Source organism: Oncorhynchus gorbuscha, linkage group LG04 (genome assembly GCF_021184085.1).
Source record: "Oncorhynchus gorbuscha isolate QuinsamMale2020 ecotype Even-year linkage group LG04, OgorEven_v1.0, whole genome shotgun sequence".
NCBI lineage: Eukaryota > Metazoa > Chordata > Actinopteri > Salmoniformes > Salmonidae > Oncorhynchus > Oncorhynchus gorbuscha.
The window spans coordinates 76,678,080-76,700,473 of NC_060176.1; the positions used below are offsets into that span (position 1 = coordinate 76,678,080).

At 42.8% G+C, this 22,394-nt stretch overlaps 1 protein-coding gene across 3 annotated transcripts in view; it reads right to left on the reverse strand.

Annotated features, from left to right (window-relative positions):
• Nucleotides 1-248: 248 nt before the first annotated feature.
• LOC124034664 (pikachurin) overlaps nucleotides 249-22,394 on the reverse strand; it is a 55,566-nt gene continuing 33,420 nt past the window's right edge. The window contains exons 11-24 of one of the 3 annotated variants that reach the window (XM_046348131.1): nucleotides 22,229-22,329; nucleotides 21,834-21,978; nucleotides 21,288-21,477; nucleotides 18,926-19,051; nucleotides 16,559-16,802; nucleotides 16,234-16,345; nucleotides 11,342-11,458; nucleotides 8,859-9,039; nucleotides 8,624-8,647; nucleotides 8,181-8,259; nucleotides 7,244-7,387; nucleotides 4,542-4,625; nucleotides 3,636-3,739; nucleotides 249-2,132 (exon numbers count right to left, since the gene is read on the reverse strand). In XM_046348131.1, the coding sequence (XP_046204087.1) occupies nucleotides 1,981-2,132; nucleotides 3,636-3,739; nucleotides 4,542-4,625; nucleotides 7,244-7,387; nucleotides 8,181-8,259; nucleotides 8,624-8,647; nucleotides 8,859-9,039; nucleotides 11,342-11,458; nucleotides 16,234-16,345; nucleotides 16,559-16,802; nucleotides 18,926-19,051; nucleotides 21,288-21,477; nucleotides 21,834-21,978; nucleotides 22,229-22,329 (1,803 nt within the window). In that variant the 3' untranslated portion in view covers nucleotides 249-1,980. Of the gene's footprint in view, nucleotides 2,133-3,635; nucleotides 4,196-4,541; nucleotides 4,626-7,243; nucleotides 7,388-8,180; nucleotides 8,260-8,623; nucleotides 8,648-8,858; nucleotides 9,040-11,341; nucleotides 11,459-16,233; nucleotides 16,346-16,558; nucleotides 16,803-18,925; nucleotides 19,052-21,287; nucleotides 21,478-21,833; nucleotides 21,979-22,228; nucleotides 22,330-22,394 lie in introns of all 3 variants that reach the window. The other 2 variants (XR_006838609.1, XM_046348132.1) reach the window with 2 other exon arrangements.

The window sequence follows — 22,394 nt, forward strand, 5'->3', positions numbered from 1 at the left end:
AATGTTTCCTTGTACGGATTTCCCACTTTCCCCATGAGGACAAAGGCTATGTCAAGCTTAATGTTTAGGGTTAGAATTAGGGTTAGGGGTTTAGGAGTTATGGTAGGGTATGGGTTAAGGAAAAGAGGATTTGGAATGGAAATACATTTTAGGTTCCCACGACGATAGAAGAACAAAAATGTGTTTGTGTCAAACCAACATTTTCTTTCACTGACTATTTGTGGAGGCAATTTTGTAAAATAGTCCACTTCAAGCCAGTCATTTTATTCTTAGCAGTCAAAAGGGGAGAAATTATTCAAAGATTTGCAGTAGGCCATAGACAAAATATATGATTACAAAATATATATAATGACATCAAAGGAACATCAAAAGGAACATGGTAAAAAAAACATCTTCACAAAAAGAGGGAACATAAAAGCTGTGGCAATGTCTTCATTGATTTCTGTGGAATGCAGTAGTTAGTTACCACACAGTTCAAATAAAATGGGAAAATATTAGCTAGATAACGGCTACCTGTTTCAACTTCATTGAAATCAATCACATTTATTATTTCAAATATCTATCATTAGCAATGTTCTCTGGACATTGAGTATTATTTTATGTTTTAAATCAAACATTAACATTTTAGCAACAAAAACCTTCCCAAAATCAGACAAAATATCAACACAGAACACTGTCAGAATGTTCTTGGTGGTGAACTTCTTATTGCAGTAAGCCTAGGCCTGAGATGACATGGTAACTAAATGTACTTTTAGTATTTGCGATTTCAAATACACACAACTGGGGAAATTCATTTGGTTCAAAACAGGAGTCGACAGCACAACTGAAAGGCTGACATGTGCAGTACATAATATCAAATGAAGAGGGTGATAATGTTTTCCACACATTATTTTGGTTGACTTATACCAGGGTTTCCCCAAAACTCGGACCTCGGAACCCCAAAGGGGGCACGTTTTGGTTTTTGCCCTAGAACTACACAGCTGATTCAAATAATCAGCTAATCATCAAGCTTTGATCATTTGAATCAGCTGTGTAGTGTTAACTAAACGTGCACCTCTTGGGGTCCCGAGGACCAAGTTTGGGAAACACTGGGGACTTGTATATTTTTCTTTGCAATAACGATAGTGTCCATCTGGCATATTTCTTTGCTGTAGAGAAAAAGCAGAGAGACATGGATACTGAAAGAGGAAAATGTCCTGATATCCAGACAGGGGAAAGAAAGAAACAACCTAGACACTCGGCTGATCTTCATCACCTTCCAGCAGGGGAGGCTGCTGAGGGGAGAACGGCTCGTAATAATGGCCGGAACGGAGTAAATGGTATGGAAACCTTGTCTTTGTTGTATTTGATTCCATTCCACTGATTCCGCTCCAGTCATTACCACGAGCCCGTCCTCCCCAATTAAGGTGCCACCAAACACTAGCAACCTGCAAACAACTCACATGAATTGAAGTGAAAAACACTGTAGTCTATGGACTTGTTGATACAGACACCACAACACAACAATCACAATCACATGACTCTGTGTGCCAAGAGCAGGCTTAAAAAATACAACTAAAAAAAGGTTATTTTTCTACAAACATCATGTCACTTTATCAAAAACATAATTCATTACTACATCTTTTGGTTCTCCAAATCATCCAATAAGGATGTAGAAAAAAATATATGGATATCGTCGAAACCATCCCATGAAATTGTCTTTCGGATGTCAAAGTTGCAACCTTACATTTCAGGAGGTTCTAGCAAGGTCTCTCCAGTCTCGTTGCACTTGTGTTATTGGGTCCTTGGGTGAACGTGTCTTGCTGCTGAGTGGACAGAAAGCCCAAGGCTCGTATTCACAAAGCATCTCAGTGTAGAAGTGCTGATATAGGATCAGGTCCCCCTGTCCATGCTTTCTCATCTAAAAGGCTAAACTGATTCTAGATCAGCACTCCTACTCTGAGATGCTTAATGACTACGGGCCCTGGACACACAGGACTTTTAGTTGGTACAAGTGTTGATGTTCTTGCCATCGGCAGCGTCCTCCACTAGGGAGAGGTGGTAGTCGGTGGACAAGGTGAAGTGTGAGACGCAGCCCACCAGACCTCCACTGTACTGCCGGTTAGTGTGCAGAGCAATCTCCTTCATCCCCCCTAGGCAGAGCAGAGACATCAGGCATCAAAGTTCTAATCCTACTCGTCTTCATCATCACCATAATTACAATATGACATTTCTGACCCTCGTTTTCTTTGTCATCATCGTCATCACCATCATAACAATTATCATCACAGTCATAACCATTATCATCACAGTCATAACCATTATCATCACAGTCATAACCATTATCATCACAGTCATAACCATTATCATCACAGTCATAACTATTATCATCACAGTCATAACCATTATCATCACAGTCATAACCATTATCATCACAGTCATAACAATTATCATCACAGTCATAACCATTATCATCACAGTCATAACCATTATCATCACAATCATAACTATTATCATCACAGTCATAACCATTATCATCACAGTCATAACCATTATCATCACAGTCATAACTATTATCATTGCTGTTATTGCTATCTTAACCATCATCATCATCATCATGTCATGATCAACATAGGTTGTACTAGCTTACATTTAGTCTTCCAACCATCAGACAGACAGTGGAACCGCCAGACAGACAGACATTGGAACTGAGGAATTGCCAGACAGACAGACAGACAGACAGACAGACAGACAGACAGACAGACAGACAGACAGACAGACAGACAGACAGACAGACAGACAGACAGACAGACAGACAGACAGACAGACAGACAGACAGACAGACAGACAGACAGACATTGGAACTGAGGAACCGCCAGACAGACAGACAGACATTGGAACTACCAGACAGACATTGGAACTGAGGAACCCGCCAGACAGACAGACATTGGAACTGAGGAACCGCCAGACAGAGAGACAGACAGACAGACAGACAGACAGACAGACAGACAGACAGACAGACAGACAGACAGACAGACAGACAGACAGACAGACAGACAGACAGACAGACATTGGAACTACCAGACAGACATTGGAACTGAAGAACCGCCTGACAGACAGACAGACAGACAGACAGACAGACAGACAGACAGACAGACAGACAGACAGACAGACAGACAGACAGACAGACAGACAGACATTGGAACTGAGGATCCAGGAGACTATCCATGGAATGAATAGTCTGAAATCTGTCTTCCGCATTTAACCCAACCCCTCTAAATCAGAGAGTCGCAGGATGCTGCCTTAAATCGACATCCACGGCGCCCGGGGAACAGTAGGTTAACTGCCTTGCTCATGGGCAGAACGACAGATTTCTACCTTGTCAGCTCGGGGATTCGATATAGAAACCTTTGGGTTACTGGCCCAACGCTCCTACCCGCCAGGCTACCTGCCGTGATGATTTAGTGTAAACTACACAATAGTTTCTTAAAAATACGATGACATTGTCCTTTGGATGAAATCTGAATCAGTGGCAATTGAGAATGGAGTTAGTGGAACTGTCAGCCAGGGAGTCACGGAACTTTCAGAGGTGAAGTGACGCAATGTGCAACCCCACGAATAATATAGGTGACTAAATATCTGTGGTGGTGACATACCGACATACAAGACACCGTTGACGTTCAGCTGTCTCATCTTCCCAGGTGACCTGCCAGTCTGGGCCCCATAGTCATCCACTGTCAGCTTCCCAGTCTGGCCGTCCCTGAAGAGCACACAACAACAGGAAGGACACACAACAACAGGAAGGACGCACAACAGAATGACACACAAGGAAAGGGAGGGGAGGGAGATGAATGGATGAGAGGATCCAGATGAAAGAGAGTAATTACTTCTTTCCTCTTTCTACTCCCCCCCTGACACTCATATAATGGATGCTCAATAAAATGGAGCTAAGCAGGTCATGAGAGAATCAATCCATTTGGACCCTATGTCTGGATGTATTCTACATGAAGGTACATAAAGCTGTCCATTGATGGGGTCTTGGTGTACAATACATGTACATTTACTGTCATTCCTGTCATGTACTGTCATTCCTGTCATGTACTGTCATTCCTGTCATTTACTGTCATTCCTGTCATTTACTGTCAATCCTGTCATTTACTGTCATTCCTCAAGTCTTTTTTGTGGCCCATGAAGCCGCTCTACACTGGCCTAGAGACTGCATTGAGATACGCACACACATCAAGGCAGAGAAACACACACATGCGGGGTTAAACATAAATACACACACAGTTTTATATCTATTTCCCAGACTTGTCTAAAGAAGTCCAATTGAAGCAATGAAACAGACCTCCAAATTCTTCCCAAATGTCTTAGACACTGCCTGATTCCATACGCACAAAACGTTACAACAGATACCAGATCAAATGGGAGATTAAACTACAATGTCAAACAAGTTTGCCACCTGCAATAAGACACATTATGTTGTATTCCCAGAAACCCTAGTAGAATGTAATGCATTTTTCTTCTTTTAATTTCCAAGTGAGAAAGGCATTGAAAAGCACCTGACAGCCTTCACTCTGTGCCACCTTCCATCGCTGAAGGTTCCGTTGACAATCACATTGGCCACACCACTGCCCAGGTTATAGCTACAGACACAGGAAGACAACATTGGAATGAACTACTGCTACAACCAAGAATGAAACGATGCACATTCAACAAGGCTCAACTCAAAGGGTTGGTTTCCCAGACGCTGATTATGCCTAGTCCTGGACCAACAAAATGGTGTACGGAGCCTACTTTTTAGTCTAAGAGCTAGTTTTAAGGGTTAAGCTGGGATTCATCTTTTTCGTGCTATGCACCTTTTAAAGGCAATGTTCCCGCATTTGTGGAGAACGCATTCACGGGGAACGCTGCACATGTAAATCTCTAATCGGAAATGACATTTAAATGCAAATTTCCCTATATTGCGGATCTAACGCGAATCGCAATAAATCTTGGCCTTAATCTGTATCCAGGAAACTGTCCCAAAGATACGGAAAGAAAAGGCTGGGCAATGTTTTTACCAGCTTGGTCCCAGACCTGTGCTGTCTTACCACAGCATGACCAGGGGAGGCTTTTCTTCTGCAGGAAGCACTAGGGAAAGGGAAGGTGTGGACTAGAGGTCGACAGATTCTGATTTTTCAACGCCGATACCGATTATTGGAGGACCAAAAAAAAAAGTAGATACCAATTAATCGGCCGATTTTTATATATATATATATTTGTAATAATGACAATTACAACAATACTGAATGAACACTTAATTTTACTTAATACAATACATCAATAAAAATACATTTCTCAAATAAATGATGAAACATGTTTAAATATGGTTTAATTAATGCAAAAACACAGTGTTGGAGAAGAAAGTAAAAGTGTAATATGTGCCATGTAAAAAAGCTAACATTTAAGTTCCTTACTCAGAATATGAGAACATATGAAAACTGGTGGTTCCTTTTAACATGAGTCTTCAGTATTCCCAGTTAAGAAGTTTTAGGTTGTAGTTATTATAGGAATTATATATCTCACTATACCATTTGTATTTCATATACCTTTGACTATTGGATGTCCTTATAGGCACTATAGTATTGCCAGCCTAATCTCGGGAGGTGATAGGCTTGAAGTCATAAACAGTGCTGTGCTTCAAACATTGTGAAGAGCTGCTGGCAAACGCAGGAAAGTACTGTTTGAATGAATGCTTACGAGCCTGAATCCTGAAACTATCATTTCGAAAACAAAATGTTTATTATTTCAGTGAAATACAGAACCGTTCCGTATTTTATCGAATGGGTGGCATCCCTAAGTCTAAATATTCCTGTTACATTGCACAACCTTCAATGTTATGTCATAATTACGTAAAATTCTGGCAAAATAATTACGGCCTTTGTTAGGAAGAAATGGTCTTCACACAGTTCGCAACGAGCCAGGCGGCCCAAACTGCTGCATATACCCTGACTCTGCTTGCACAGAACGCAAGGGAAGTGACACAATTTCCCTAGTTAATATTGGCTGCTAACATTAATTTCTTTTAACTAATGCAGGTTTTAAAAAATATACTTGTGTATTGATTTTAAGAAAGGTATTGATGTTTATGGTTAGGTGCATTGGTGCAACGACAGTGCTTTTTTCGCGAATGTGATTGTTAAATCATAACCCGTTTGTCAAAGTAGGCTGTGATTCAATGATAAATTAACAGGGACCGCATTGATTATTTGCAAAACAGGACAAGCTAGTTAATCTAGTAATATCATCAACCATGTGTAGTTAACTAGTGATTATGTTAAGATTGATTATGTTTTTATAAGATAAGTTTAATGCAAGCTAGCAACTTACCTTGGCTCCTTGCTGCACTCGCGTAACAGGTGGTCAGCCTGCCACGCAGTCTCCTTGTGAAGTGCAATGTAATCGGCCATAATCGGCATCCAAAAATGCAGATTACCGATTGTTATGAAAACTTGAAATTAGCCCTAATTAATCGGCCATGCCGATTAACCGGTCATCCTCTAGTGTGGACTCCGGGGGTGTGTAACGTCAGGGGTTCATCATTAGGGAAAAGGAAGGTGGGGTCGAGGGGTGTGTGAGGTCAGGGGTTCACCATTAGGGAAAAGGAACGTGGGGTCGAGGGGTGTGTGAGGTCAGGGGTTCACCATTAGGGAAAAGGAAGGTGGGGTCGAGGGGTGTGTGAGGTCAGGGGTTCATCATTAGGGAAAAGGGAGGTGTGGTCGAGGGGTGTGTGAGGTCGGGGGTTCACCATTAGGGAAAAGGGAGGTGTGGACTCGAGTCATGTGTAACGTCAGGGGTTCATAATTAGGGAAAAGGAAGGTGGGGTCGAGGGGTGTGTGAGGTCAAGGGTTCATAATTAGGGAAAAGGAAGGTGGGGTCGAGGGGTGTGTGAGGTCAAGGGTTCATAATTAGGGAAAAGGAAGGTGGGGTCGAGGGGTGTGTGAGGTCAGGGGTTCACCATTAGGGAAAAGGGAGGTGTGGACTCGAGTCATGTGTAACGTCAGGGGTTCATAATTAGGGAAAAGGAAGGTGGGGTCGAGGGGTGTGTGAGGTCAGGGGTTCATAATTAGGGGAAAGGGAAGGTGGGGTCAAGGGGTGTGTGAGGTCAAGGGTTCATAATTAGGGAAAAGGAAGGTGTGGTCGTGGGGTGTGTGAGGTCAGGGGTTCACCATTAGGGGAAAGGGAAGGTGTGGTCGAGGGGTGTGTGAGGTCAGGGGTTCACCTAAAAATGAGTGCTCCGTCCTGCAGTCCTAAAGACAAGAAGTCACTGTTGGGCCTCACTTGGCTGTCGCCTCGCCATAGCAACAGACCATCCTTCGCCGTGCTCTTAAAGCGCATAAACATGTTGGTCCTGACGCCCGAAACCCTGGGGTGGGAAACACACAGGATATGTCAGCAGAGAGTGGCACACAGGATATATCAGCACAGAGAGGCACACAGGATATATCAGCACAGAGAGGCACACAGGATATATCAGCACAGAGTGGCACATAGGATATATCAGCACAGAGTGGCACACAGGATATATCAGCACAGAGAGGCACACAGGATATATCAGCACAGAGAGGCACACAGGATATATCAGCACAGAGAGGCACACAGGATATATCAGCACAGAGTGGCACATAGGATATATCAGCACAGAGTGGCACATAGGATATATCAGCACAGAGTGGCACATAGGATATATCAGCACAGAGTGGCACATAGGATATATCAGCACAGAGTGGCACATAGGATATATCAGCACAGAGTGGCACACAGGATATATCAGCACAGAGTGGCACACTCAGCACTTTCCTTAGAATCCCACAAACCCAGAGGGCTTTCTAGTTGACTGTGTTATACTCACATTGGCTGACTGTGTAGTGTACATCATCTGACTAAAGCTAATATACATAAACTATGTCATGCAGTATAACTCAACTACTGCTGAAGTCATAGTATTTCTGTCTGAACCTAATGCTTCAGAAAGTACTATTTTAGTGGTAGTGTTTTCACTCTAAAGCACACGTACATGCATACACACACACACACACACACACACACACACACACACACACACACACACACACACACACACACACACACACACACACACACACACACACACACACACACACACACACACACACACACACACACACACGTAGACAAACCTTTTCAGGATTTCACGATTGTCGTATGTGAGGTAGCTGCGGCCAATGAATTGTGGGATCTCAATGGCCTCTGTGACAGCTGAAAAGAAAAGGAAATGTACACAATGTGGCCACTAGATGTCCTCCTAAGCATGGTACTAACTGAGGGGGAACCAGGACACAGACAACGCTGCACAGGATAATGAACAGGGGTGTATTCATTAGTGCACACTGTAGCAAAAATATTTTGCAACTGAACACGTTTTGCAACGAATTTGAGAGTTTCTGATTTACAAATTCATGAGAGTTCCTTCCTGGTTTTTGTCTGTTTGTTCTGTGTGGTTCCTAGTAAATACACCCGAGGTAAACAAACAAAGTGTACAAACAGCGTTATTAAAGTCTGAAATGGTAGATGAACAGAGGTAGCCGAGTATTTACGAACATAATGGTGATAGAAAACTTACTGTTTAAACAGTAATTCCCACATTCTGCACAGCGAAAGCATAAACCAGATAAGACGACAGTTTAGGAGAGATTATGTTGTTCAATTATGTTACATACATTAAAATGTCAATTTAAATGCAGAATATTTTACACCAACATGTTGAAAATCTACCTTGTCCTACGGAATGTAGCCTACAGAGTTTAACTTGTGGAAAATGTTGTGGACGTGGGAACAATTTATTTTCCGTCTCTCACCCTTCTGGCAGTGCCGGCCATCGTAGCCGAGAGAGCAGTCACACTCGTAGCCATCCCATTTGGGCCTGCAGGTGCCGCCGTTGGCACAGGGACTCTGCACACATGGGTGGGCTGCGTTCTCCACATTCACCCCCAGAGCAAAGTCCTTGGTCAGTGGGATGCTGCGGTCATTCAGAACCAGCTGACACAACAAGTAGAGGGGAGGGTTGGGGAGGGGGGCAGGTAGAAGAGGTGAACATTAAATGAACAATCATTGTATTGTTTCCTTCTCCTACACAAACAAATGAATGAATGAAGTACTGAATGAATTAACAAACATTAATGAATTGAGTTGACCATTGTTAAATATATGTCAACTTGCCACAGTACACACATTAACAACAATCGAGGAGAAATATACACAAAAGTCCAAATACTGTGGTCAGCTGGGCCATCCCAACACTTTAATATGTATTTGAAAAGCCAAATCTGTTGTGTTTGTGGGATATCTGACTCTTTATATGACTCGTAATCTGACTCATAATCTGACTCATAATCTGATGCTTTATCTGAATCTTTATCTGACTCGTAATCTGACTCGTAATCTGACTCGTAATCTGACTCGTAATCTGAATCTTCATCTGGCTCTTCATCTGGCTCTTCATCTGGCTCTTTATCTGACTCTTTATCTGACTCATAATCTGGCTCATAATCTGACTCATAATCTGACTCTTTATCTGACTCTGACTCTGACTCTGACTCATAATCTGACTCATAATCTGGCTCTTTATCTGACTCTTTATCTGACTCTTCATCTGACTCTTTATCTGACTCTGACTCTTTATCTGACTCTGACTCTTTATCTGACTCATAATCTGGCTCTTTATCTGGCTCTTTATCTGATGCTTTATCTGAATCTTTATCTGACTCGTTATCTGACTCATAATCTGAATCCTTATCTGACTCTTTATCTGACTCATAATCTGGCTCTTTATCTGGCTCTTTATCTGATGCTTTATCTGAATCTTTATCTGACTCTTTAAATGACTCGTAATCTGACTCGTAATCTGACTCGTAATCTGACTCGTAATCTGACTCTTAATCTGACTCTTTATCTGGCTCTTTATCTGACTCTTTATCTGACTCTTTATCTGACTCTTTATCTGACTCTTTATCTGACTCTTTATCTGACTCATAATCTGGCTCATAATCTGAATATTTATCTGACTCTTTATGTGACTCATAATCTGGCTCTTAATCTGGCTCTTAATCTGGCTCTTTATCTGATGCTTTATCTGAATCTTTATCTGACTCATAATTTGGCTCTTTATCTGACTCTTTATCTGACTCTTTATCTGACTCGTAATCTGACTCGTAATCTGGCTCTTTATCTGGCTCTTTATCTGACTCTTTATCTGACTCTTTATCTGACGCGTAATCTGACTCATAATCTGGCTCTTTATCTGGCTCTTTATCTGGCTCTTTATCTGACTCATAATCTGACTCATAATCTGACTCATAATCTGGCTCATAATCTGAATCTTTATCTGACTCTTTATCTGATGCTTTATCTGAATCTTTATCTGACTCTTTAACTGACTCTTTATCTGACTCTTTATCTGACTCATAATCTGACTCATAATCTGGCTCTTTATCTGATGCTTTATCTGAATCTTTATCTGACTCTTTAACTGACTCTTTATCTAACTCGTAATCTGACTCGTAATCTGACTCGTAATCTGACTCGTAATCTGACTCGTAATCTGGCTCTTTATCTGGCTCTTTATCTGGCTCTTTATCTGACTCTTTATCTGGCTCTTTATCTGACTCATAATCTGACTCTTTATCTGACTCTTTATCTGACTCTTTATCTGACACTTTATCTGACTCTTTATCTGACTCATAATCTGGCTCTTTATCTGGCTCTTTATCTGGCTCTTTATCTGACTCTTTATCTGACTCTTTATCTGACTCTGACTCTTTATCTGACTCATAATCTGGCTCTTTATCTGGCTCTTTATCTGGCTCTTTATCTGGCTCATTATTTACTCAGAACTCTGTGACACATGCAGTAAGAACCTAACAACTGGGCTGCGTTCAATTAAAAACAGAAACAGGTGATGTTCTGAACGACCAGTTGGGAAAAAAACGGGAAGGGGTTGGGTTGTGGCTTGGGGAACGCCGTCGGAATAGCCCCTGCCCTTTAAATACGTTCACTCACTGCTTCAAGCCACACCTCGCCTCACCCACCAAACGAAGCAAACGTACCTCAAAATCAAGAATGTTCAAGAAACGTGTCGTTCAGTACAAGACGTTACACAATTTAGCAAACATGTACTCGAACTGAACGGACCCCCGGAGAGACTGTGGCACCCAATTCTCCTACATAGCGCACTATCTTTGACCAGAGCCCTATGGGCCATTTGGGACGCAGCCGGTGTAACAGGGCAGGAGGTACGGCTGTTTCTGCCCCTCAACCTGAGTCATCTATACAGTAACAGTACCTTCTGGATGGTGCCGCTGAAGGGGCGGAGCACGGCCGCGGCGCTCTTGGTTTTGTCATATTGTGGTACTCCGCCGATGTACAGAGGAGAGCTGCACTTGATCTGAGTGAAGGCTCCCTGGAGGAGGAGGAGTCACAGTAGAGTAGAGACACAGTAGAGTCACAGTAGAGTAGAGTCACAGTAGAGTAGAGTTACAGTAGAGTCATAGTATTCACAGTAGAGTAGATTCACAGTAGTGTAGAGTTACAGTAGAGTCACATTAGAGTCATAGTATTCACAGTAGAGTCACAGTAGAGTAGAGTCACAGTGGAGTCACAGTAGAGTCACAGAAGAGTCATAGTATTCACAGTAGAGTCACAGTAGAGTCACCGTATTCACAGTAGAGTTACAGTAGAGTCACAGTAGAGTGGAGTCACAGTAGAGTAGAGTTACAGTAGAGTCACAGTAGAGTCATAGTAGTCACAGTAGAGTAGAGTCACAGTAGAGTCACAGTAGAGTCACAGTAGAGTCATAGTATTCACAGTAGAGTCACAGTAGAGTCACAGTAGAGTGGAGTCACAGTAGAGTAGAGTTACAGTAGAGTTACAGTAGAGTCACAGTAGAGTAGAGTTACAGTAGAGTAGAGTTACAGTAGAGTCACAGTAGAGTCATAGTATTCACAGTAGTCACAGTATAGTAGAGTCACCGTAGAGTAACAGTAGAGTCACAGAAGAGTCATAGTATTCACAGTAGAGTCACAGTAGTCACCGTATTCACAGTAGAGTCACCGTATTCACAGTAGAGTAGTGGTACAGTAGAATCACCGTATTCACAGTAGAGTAGAGGTACAGTAGAGTCACCGTATTCACAGTAGAGTAGAGGTACAGTAGAGTCACCGTATTCACCGTAGTCACCGTATTCAAATTCAGTTAAAATTCCACGTGAGTATTGAGTCATGGTAATCTCCTTTTATGCACTCTGGACACAGTGGCAGAATAAATTCAACCACACATTTGTTTCATGACAAAACTGGAGAGCCACATCTGTCCGGCGAAGTCAACAAAACATATTGCATGTAACAAACAGTTACATGACTTATAGCAAGGTTTTCGGACTATTAAAAACAACTATTGATTTAGGACCACAGGGAGTTACCGCAAGTTGAAAAGAAAACAGGAGCTGCCTCCCCTATTCTAGCACTATTTCAACATCATCTAATTACCTATGCTTACTCTAATACAGTGACAACTAAAATATACCAAAAAAACATTTAGTCCAATCAAAGTAAGCTAAATATGACATGGCTGTCCATGGTATTGATTTCTGTGTGTGTTTGTGTGTGCATGTGTGTGTGAAAACGTGGATTTACTCGTACTTGTAGGAAAACGCCAATGCCATGCTCCTCTTTCATGTTGCCTAAACAGACTCTTTCATACAGTACACGCTATTATGTTTTGTTGTCCTAGGTTACTTGGCTAAAATACTTGCTCGCTAGCTTAATTTCATGGGCAACGGCACGCCAGGCCAGCTAGTTAACATTAGCATACTAAGTCTAGCTACATCTTGAACTTCCATCCTCTCAGGCCAGGGGCACAACAATGTATGTTTTAATGGTTGGATCAGAACCACCGCTATAATCATTGGCCAGTACGGAGAATTAAATACAACCACAAGTCCATCATCATCCATGGCTAATTTAGGAAAGGGATGATTTTAGCTCGCTAGCCACCGGAGGAAAACAACACAATGAGATGCAACAATTCATGTTTTTTTCCTGTCAATAATGGCGTTTGGCTCGTGATGTGATTGGTCTGAAGACAAAACCAAACTGGCTTCCCTTGACACTTTTTTTGTGTGCACCAGGACCAATCACAGCTGAGCTCACTCCGTTTAGCTCAATGCTGATTGGCTATTATTTTATATATTTCTTTATCAAGGGAGGCCAAATGCTCGCTGGCTTTCCTTCCATTCAATGCTATGGGCGGAAAACAATGTTTTTGCGACTTTCTCAAATCATCAGTAGCCTATAGTCGCATCATGCAGCCCAAATATATTTGATTTCTAAGACATTATAAGGTTTGTATCATTCACAACTAATGTTGTCAAAGAACTCTAAATCCAGTGTATAGGACCAGTGTATAGGACCAGTGTATAGGACCAGTGTATAGGACCAGTGTATAGGACCAGTGTATAGGACCAGTGTATAGGACCAGTGTATAGGACCAGTGTATATCACCAGTGTATAGGACCAGTGTATAGGACCAGTGTATAGGACCAGTGTATAGGACCAGTGTATAGGACCAGTGTATATCACCAGTGTATAGGACCAGTGTATAGGATCAGTGTATAGGACCAGTGTATAGGACCAGTGTATATCACCAGTGTATATCACCAGTGTATAGGACCAGTGTATAGGACCAGTGTACAGGACCAGTGTATAGGACCAGTGTACAGGACCAGTGTATAGGACCAGTGTATAGGACCAGTGTATAGGACCAGTGTATAGGACCAGTGTATAGGACCAGTGTATATCACCAGTGTATATCACCAGTGTATATCACCAGTGTATAGGACCAGTGTATAGGACCAGTGTATAGGACCAGTGTACAGGACCAGTGTATAGGACCAGTGTACAGGACCAGTGTATAGGACCAGTGTATAGGACCAGTGTATATCACCAGTGTATATCACCAGTGTATATCACCAGTGTATATCACCAGTGTATAGGACCAGTGTATATCACCAGTGTATATCACCAGTGTATAGGACCAGTGTATAGGACCAGTGTACAGGACCAGTGTATAGGACCAGTGTATAGGACCAGTGTATAGGACCAGTGTATAGGACCAGTGTATAGGACCAGTGTATATCACCAGTGTATATCACCAGTGTATAGGACCAGTGTATATCACCAGTGTATATCACCAGTGTATAGGACCAGTGTATAGGACCAGTGTATAGGACCAGTGTACAGGACCAGTGTATAGGACCAGTGTACAGGACCAGTGTATAGGACCAGTGTATAGGACCAGTGTATAGGACCAGTGTATAGGACCAGTGTATATCACCAGTGTATAGGACCAGTGTATATCACCAGTGTATATCACCAGTGTATAGGACCAGTGTATAGGACCAGTGTATAGGACCAGTGTACAGGACCAGTGTATAGGACCAGTGTACAGGACCAGTGTATAGGACCAGTGTATAGGACCAGTGTATAGGACCAGTGTATAGGACCAGTGTATATCACCAGTGTATATCACCAGTGTATATCACCAGTGTATAGGTCCAGTGTATAGGACCAGTGTATAGGACCAGTGTATATCACCAGTGTATAGGACCAGTGTATAGGACCAGTGTATAGGACCAGTGTATAGGACCAGTGTATATCACCAGTGTATATCACCAGTGTATAGGACCAGTGTATAGGACCAGTGTATAGGACCAGTGTATAGGACCAGTGTATAGGACCAGTGTATAGGACCAGTGTATATCACCAGTGTATAGGACCAGTGTATATCACCAGTGTATATCACCAGTGTATAGGACCAGTGTATAGGACCAGTGTATAGGACCAGTGTATAGGACCAGTGTATATCACCAGTGTATATCACCAGTGTATATCACCAGTGTATAGGTCCAGTGTATAGGTCCAGTGTATAGGACCAGTGTATAGGACCAGTGTATAGGACCAGTGTATATCACCAGTGTATATCACCAGTGTATAGGACCAGTGTATAGGTCCAGTGTATAGGTCCAGTGTATAGGACCAGTGTATATCACCAGTGTATATCACCAGTGTATATCACCAGTGTATAGGACCAGTGTATAGGACCAGTGTATAGGACCAGTGTATAGGACCAGTGTATATCACCAGTGTATATCACCAGTGTATAGGACCAGTGTATAGGACCAGTGTATAGGACCAGTGTATAGGACCAGTGTATATCACCAGTGTATAGGACCAGTGTATAGGACCAGTGTATAGGACCAGTGTATAGGTCCAGTGTATAGGACCACTGTATAGGACCAGTGTATAGGACCAGTGTATAGGACCAGTGTATATCACCAGTGTATATCACCAGTGTATAGGACCAGTGTATAGGACCAGTGTATAGGACCAGTGTATAGGACCAGTGTATAGGACCAGTGTATATCACCAGTGTATATCACCAGTGTATATCACCAGTGTATAGGACCAGTGTATATCACCAGTGTATAGGACCAGTGTATAGGACCAGTGTATAGGTCCAGTGTATAGGTCCAGTGTATATCACCAGTGTATATCACCAGTGTATATCACCAGTGTATATCACCAGTGTATTGGACCAGTGTATATCACCAGTGTATTGGACCTGTTTCAAATGATCACTTTAATGCACAAAATAGGACACTTCATATGTACACTTGTTCCGGACTGGGAAAAATATAGAATTATATTCGTATAACTATGAAATAAAATAATGGCACAGGAATTAAGCCTAGCTTGTCTGCTAAATGAATAAGCCTACAGCCTTGGCATGGCACATAGCCAGATAAAATACAATGGGCCGACTCATATTGTGTTTTTCTGAAATACATTTTCTTCATATCATAATGTTTCTTTAGACCTGCCTAAAATAAATCATGTATTTATTGTGATGGTGTATTTTATTCAATTAATTTGTTTGACTTTTTAAAATGTAGATGTTCCAAAGGTCTGGCATCAGTGGCTTGTATGTGTGGAAGCCAGGAGATGCTAAACATGTTCATGTTAACACGGCTGACAAAATGTTTTCTGGAAATCCCAATCGAACAATTCCCAGAATCAGGATAGAAAAGGACATCTGTAATTCTCCAACCAGGATTTCTGGAAAACCTGGGAATTTTTGGGAAAGTTATTGGAAAAGTCAAATCCTAGTCCAGTCCTGTACCTCAGCTATGCCCTCCATGGGCTTCTGGTTGTCCACCTGCAGGATGCCACTCTTGGCTGTACGAGAGACCCGCAGCTCATGCCATGTGCCTATACTGACCTGCTCCTCACTCCTACACACACATGCACACACACGCACGCACACACACAGAGACACACATACGCATACAGACACAGACACACACAGACAGGAAAAGCATTGGTCAAACAGTCATCATTTCCAATACATATGAACAAAGAGTTGCCAGCACAAGTCTACAAACATGATAAAACAGTCGTGACAGAGTCATATCCTGTAAACATAGATCTTTCAATGAAGCCTGTACCTAATGACAGACCCTCCAGAGCCACAGTCAAAGCGGAACTCCACGTATCCTTCCACCAGGTTGATGGCCAAGAAGTCCCGGCTGCTGGCGTCGTCGCTGTAGAGCAGCGTGCCGTCAGGCCTGGCCGGCTGAAAGGTGATCTCAAACTCCATGAAGGACAGGTAACTGAGGAGGGACTGGGGCCAAGGGGCGCTGGCGTACGAAAACATGGTCTCGTTGAAGAGTGGCAGAGACAGCAGGAAACCTGGCAGTGGTTTGGGATAGAGTGACAGGTTTGGGATAGGGTGACAGGTTTGGGATAGAGTGACAGGTTTGGGATAGGGTGACAGGTTTGGGATAGGGTGACAGGTTTGGGATAGAGTGACAGGTTTGGGATAGGGTGACAGGTTTGGGATAGGGTGACAGGTTTGGGATAGGGTGACAGGTTTGGGATAGGGTAACAGGTTTGAGATAAAGTGACAGGTTTGGGATAGAGTGACAGGTTTGGGATAGGGTGACAGGTTTGGGATAGGGTGACAGGTTTGGGATAGGGTGACAGGTTTGGGATAGAGTGACAGGTTTGGGATAGGGTGACAGGTTTGGGATAGGGTGACAGGTTTGGGATAGAGTGACAGGTTTGGGATAGGGTGACAGGTTTGGGATAGGGTGACAGGTTTGGGATAGGGTGACAGGTTTGGGATAGGGTGACAGGTTTGGGATAGGGTGATAGGTTTGGGATAGGGTGACAGGTTTTGACAGGTTTGGGATAGGGTGACAGGTTTGGGATAGGGTGACAGGTTTGGGATAGGGTGACAGGTTTGGGATAGGGTGACAGGTTTGGGATAGGGTGATAGGTTTGGGATAGGGTGACAGGTTTGGGATAGGGTGACAGGTTTGGGATAGAGTGACAGGTTTGGGATAGGGTGACAGGTTTGGCATAGGGTGACATGTTTGGGATAGGGTGATAGGTTTGGGATAGGGTGACAGGTTTGGGATAGGGTGACAGGTTTGGCATAGGGTGACAGGTTTGGGATAGGGTGACAGGTTTGGGATAGGGTGACAGGTTTGGGATAGGGTGACAGGTTTGGGATAAAGTGACAGGTTTGGGATAGGGTGACAGGTTTGGGATAGGGTGACAGGTTTGGGATAGGGTGACAGGTTTGGGATAGGGTGACAGGTTTGGGATAGGGTGACAGGTTTGAGATAGGGTGACAGGTTTGAGATAGGGTGACAGGTTTGAGATAGGGTGACAGGTTTGAGATAGGGTGACAGGTTTGGGATAAAGTGACAGGTTTGGGATAGGGTGACAGGTTTGGGATAGGGTTAGGGGAGAGGAGTTGGAAAATGTTTCAAAATCGAAATGCTGATCTTTCTAAGTAGTATACAGAGTGTGGCACATCTATATATATAAGTAGCATACAGGGTGTGGCTGATCTATCTAAGTAGCATACAGGGTGTGGCTGATCTATATAAGTAGCAAACAGGGTGTGGCTGATCTATCTAAGTAGAATGCAGGGTGTGGCTGATCTATATAAGTAGCATACAGGGTGTGGCTGATCTATATAAGTAGAATGCAGGGTGTGGCTGATCTATATACGTAGCATACAGGGTGTGGCTGATCTATCTAAGTAGAATGCAGGGTGTGGCTGATCTCTCTAAGTAGAATGCAGGGTTTGGCTGATCTATATAAGTAGCACACAGGGTGTGGCTGATCTATCTAAGTAGCATACAGGGTGTGGCTGATCTATATAAGTAGCATACAGGGTGTGGCTGATCTATCTAAGTAGCATACAGGGTGTGGCTGATCTATCTAAGTAGCATACAGGGTGTGGCTGATCTATATAAGTAGCATACAGGGTGTGGCTGATCTATCTAAGTAGCATACAGGGTGTGGCTGATCTATCTAAGTAGAATGCAGGGTGTGGCTGATCTATATAAGTAGCATACAGGGTGTGGCTGATCTATATAAGTAGCATACAGGGTGTGGCTGATCTATATAAGTAGCATACAGGGTGTGGCTGATCTATATAAGTAGCATACAGGGTGTGGCTGATCTATCTAAGTAGCATACAGGGTGTGGCTGATCTATATAAGTAGCATACAGGGTGTGTAGCACAAGAAAGAAACATGTCTATGTCTGATGTCAAGTATAATTGAATGGGCAGAAGTCAGTATTTAATATCTAAATGTATTCACAATTGGCATTATACAGTTTGTATTGTAGAGAAGTACAGTATGATGCATTCCAAATAGCACCCTGTTCCCTATATGGTGCACTACTTTTGACCAGAGCCCTATGGAACCCTATTCCCTACACAGTGCACTACTTTTGACCAGAGCCCTATGGGCCATGTGTGACGCAGACGAGAGGACAGAAAGATGACTCACTCTCTTCACAGAGCATGCCTCTGAAGCCCAGAGGGCACAGACAGATGTACCCGTCCGCTCGGTTGGCAAAGCAGATTCCTCTGTTGTCGCAGGTGACCATCTCACACACGCTGTCACTGCACTCACCTGGGGAACAAGCAGAAAGGATACACACAGGCGCTGCAGGGTTTAAAGAAACAGTTCACAACAACAACAACAAAAAATGTGTCCACTGTTAATACAATCCCAAGAAATTGTGCAGTCAAGTTTTCACTTTCAGAACAAAGCTACATTTCTGATGATGTGTTTTGTGTTTTATGATGATGATGAACTCTCTCTTTAACGGCCCCCTAACTCTAAATTAACTATCCCTTTAACGGCCCCCTAACTCTAAATTAACTATCCCTTTAACTGCCCCCTATCTCTAAATTAACTATCCCTTTAACTGCCCCCTAACTCTAAATTAACTATCCCTTTAACTGCCCCCTAACTCTAAATTAACTATCCCTTTAACTGCCCCCTAACTCTAAATTAACTATCTCTTTAACGGCCCCCTAACTCTAAATTAACTATCCCTTTAACTGCCCCCTATCTCTAAATTAACTATCCCTTTAACTGCCCCCTAACTCTAAATTAACTATCCCTTTAACTGCCATCTAATTCTAAATTAACTATCCCTTTAACTGCCCCCTAACTCTAAATTAACTATGCCTTTAACTGCCATCTAATTCTAAATTAACTATCCCTTTAACTGCCCCCTAACTCTAAATTAACTATCCCTTTAACGGCCCCCTAACTCTAAATTAACTATCCCTTTAACTGCCCCCTAACTCTAAATTAACTATCCCTTTAACTGCCCCCTAACTCTAAATTAACTATCCCTTTAACGGCCCCCTAACTCTAAATTAACTATCCCTTTAACTGCCCCCTAACTCTAAATTAACTATCCCTTTAACTGCCATCTAATTCTAAATTAACTATCTCTTTAACGGCCCCCTAACTCTAAATTAACTCTCTCTTTAACGGCCCCTAACTCTAAATTAACTATCCCTTTAACTGCCCCCTATCTCTAAATTAACTATCCCTTTAACTGCCCCCTAACTCTAAATTAACTATCCCTTTAACTGCCATCTAATTCTAAATTAACTATCCCTTTAACGGCCCCCTAACTCTAAATTAACTATCCCTTTAACTGCCCCCTAACTCTAAATTATCTATCCCTTTAACTGCCATCTAATTCTAAATTAACTATCTCTTTAACTGCCCCCTAACTCTAAATTAACTCTCTTTAACGGCCCCTAACTCTAAATTAACTATCCCTTTAACTGCCCCCTATCTCTAAATTAACTATCCCTTTAACTGCCCCCTAACTCTAAATTAACTATCCCTTTAACTGCCATCTAATTCTAAATTAACTATCCCTTTAACTGCCCCCTAACTCTAAATTAACTATCCCTTTAACTGCCCCCTAACTCTAAATTAACTATCTCTTTAACGGCCCCCTAACTCTAAATTAACTATCCCTTTAACGGCCCCCTAACTCTAAATTAACTATCCCTTTAACTGCCATCTAATTCTAAATTAACTATCCCTTTAACTGCCATCTAATTCTAAATTAACTATCCCTTTAACTGCCCCCTATCTCTAAATTAACTATCCCTTTAACTGCCATCTAATTCTAAATTAACTATCCCTTTAACTGCCCTCTAATTCTAAGTGAACTATCCCTTTAACTGCCCTCTAACTCTAAATGAATTTACTTGTACAGCCAGACTTGACCAATAGATGGAATGTGGATGACATTACCACAGACGAAGAGCCAAGCGTAAGTGAAGTCTATTTTTTCACTGCTGTCTATCCCTATTCTACATATCATCATTATGGGATGAGATGTGTATTTCATGTGATATTTCTTTTGACGAATCGCCTCGTTGATTTCACCTATGTGGCGCTACAGTGTGAGTTACCACTTTGACACAGAGTGAGAACCAGCGATGCATCTCCCTCGTTCTGTCCACTCTCATCAACATTGACTGTCCATTCAACTCCACACCCGGTATAAATGCACTAATCAATATGGTGTCTGACTGTTGACCTACAGAAAGCCAGACAACTCTCCAGCCTAAATCTGACCTGGGGACAGATTCATTCCACAGACATGGGATGATGGACTACAGTACATCTGAATATTCATGGGATTTGGACAAATTATTTGGACAAATAACAAATTCTGTTAGAAGTGCTAGAACTAAAACTAGAGGTAGAAGACTATGATTATAAGACTTGAATGAAAAACAAAGAAACATCAGAAACCATTGGGAATGAAGAGGATATAAGCCAGCTGGACATCCAGACGTGTATGGATCGGACCCCCCTCCCTTACCGATGTCTGCCCCGCTCAGAGCGCTGCCTAGGGGCCAGGGTCTGAGATCCGTGGCCTTGTTGTTGATGGTCAGACTCTGCATGCAGCCCTGAAAGCCCCGGTTGCTCCCTGTGGCCCTGACCAACCAATAGGCACTGGGAGCCCCTCCCAAGTACAACGGGCTTCGGAATGTGATCTTGGTGTACTGTCCCTGTGGGGGACAAAGAGAGGGTCAACCATTACAGTCAAGCAAATCTATAGCTGATCCTGACAAAACATAAAAAGAGAAATAGAAAAAGCGATGCACTAAAGCTCTCTAATGAGAGGGATTATCACCTGTCAATCATGGAGGTATGCATCCCAAATGACACCCTATTCTCTATAGTGTGCACTACTTTTAACCAGAGTCCATAAGGAAGCCCATCGGGCTCTGGTCAAAAGTGGTCCACTATGTAGGGAATCAGGTGCCATTTGATACACAGACCATTATAGATCATATTTCTATCTCAGTGAAATATCGACCCATTCTAAAATCTTGCTGTCTCCACTGGTGTGTTCTGCCCTCACCTGTGAGCGTCCTGAAATGGGCGTATCGTTGTCCATTCTCAGCCAGCCACTCATGCCGTCCCTGAATACGGTGACAGTGTGCCACTGTCCGGGCACCATGCGAGTCTCGCTGACTATCTGTGCTGCCCCAGTGCCACAGTTAAACCTGCAAAACCACAACACACTGTCTGTCTCCCCCGCCGCAACCACACTGACCCTATCACAGCATGCCTAATCACTGTCACACAGTCTGGGATGGATTTCCCCCTAAGTACAGATCTAGGATCAGCTTCTCCTCCCCCAATAATAATCTTAATTATTAGTGGGGAAAATGCAAGACTGACACAAGATCAGCATCAAGGGGCAAATTCACCCTACACCCTGACAAACCCGCCGCAACCACACTGGTCACACACCTGTAATGCAGTTTGCCTCGTACAAGAGCCAGAGAGGTGAAGTCTCCACGGCCATGCTCATTCTCCCCACAGTACAGCAACAAGCCATCCTCCGAGTCTGCCTAACACACAACACACACACACACAGATACAGACGGAAATATACATAGACATGCACGGACCACAC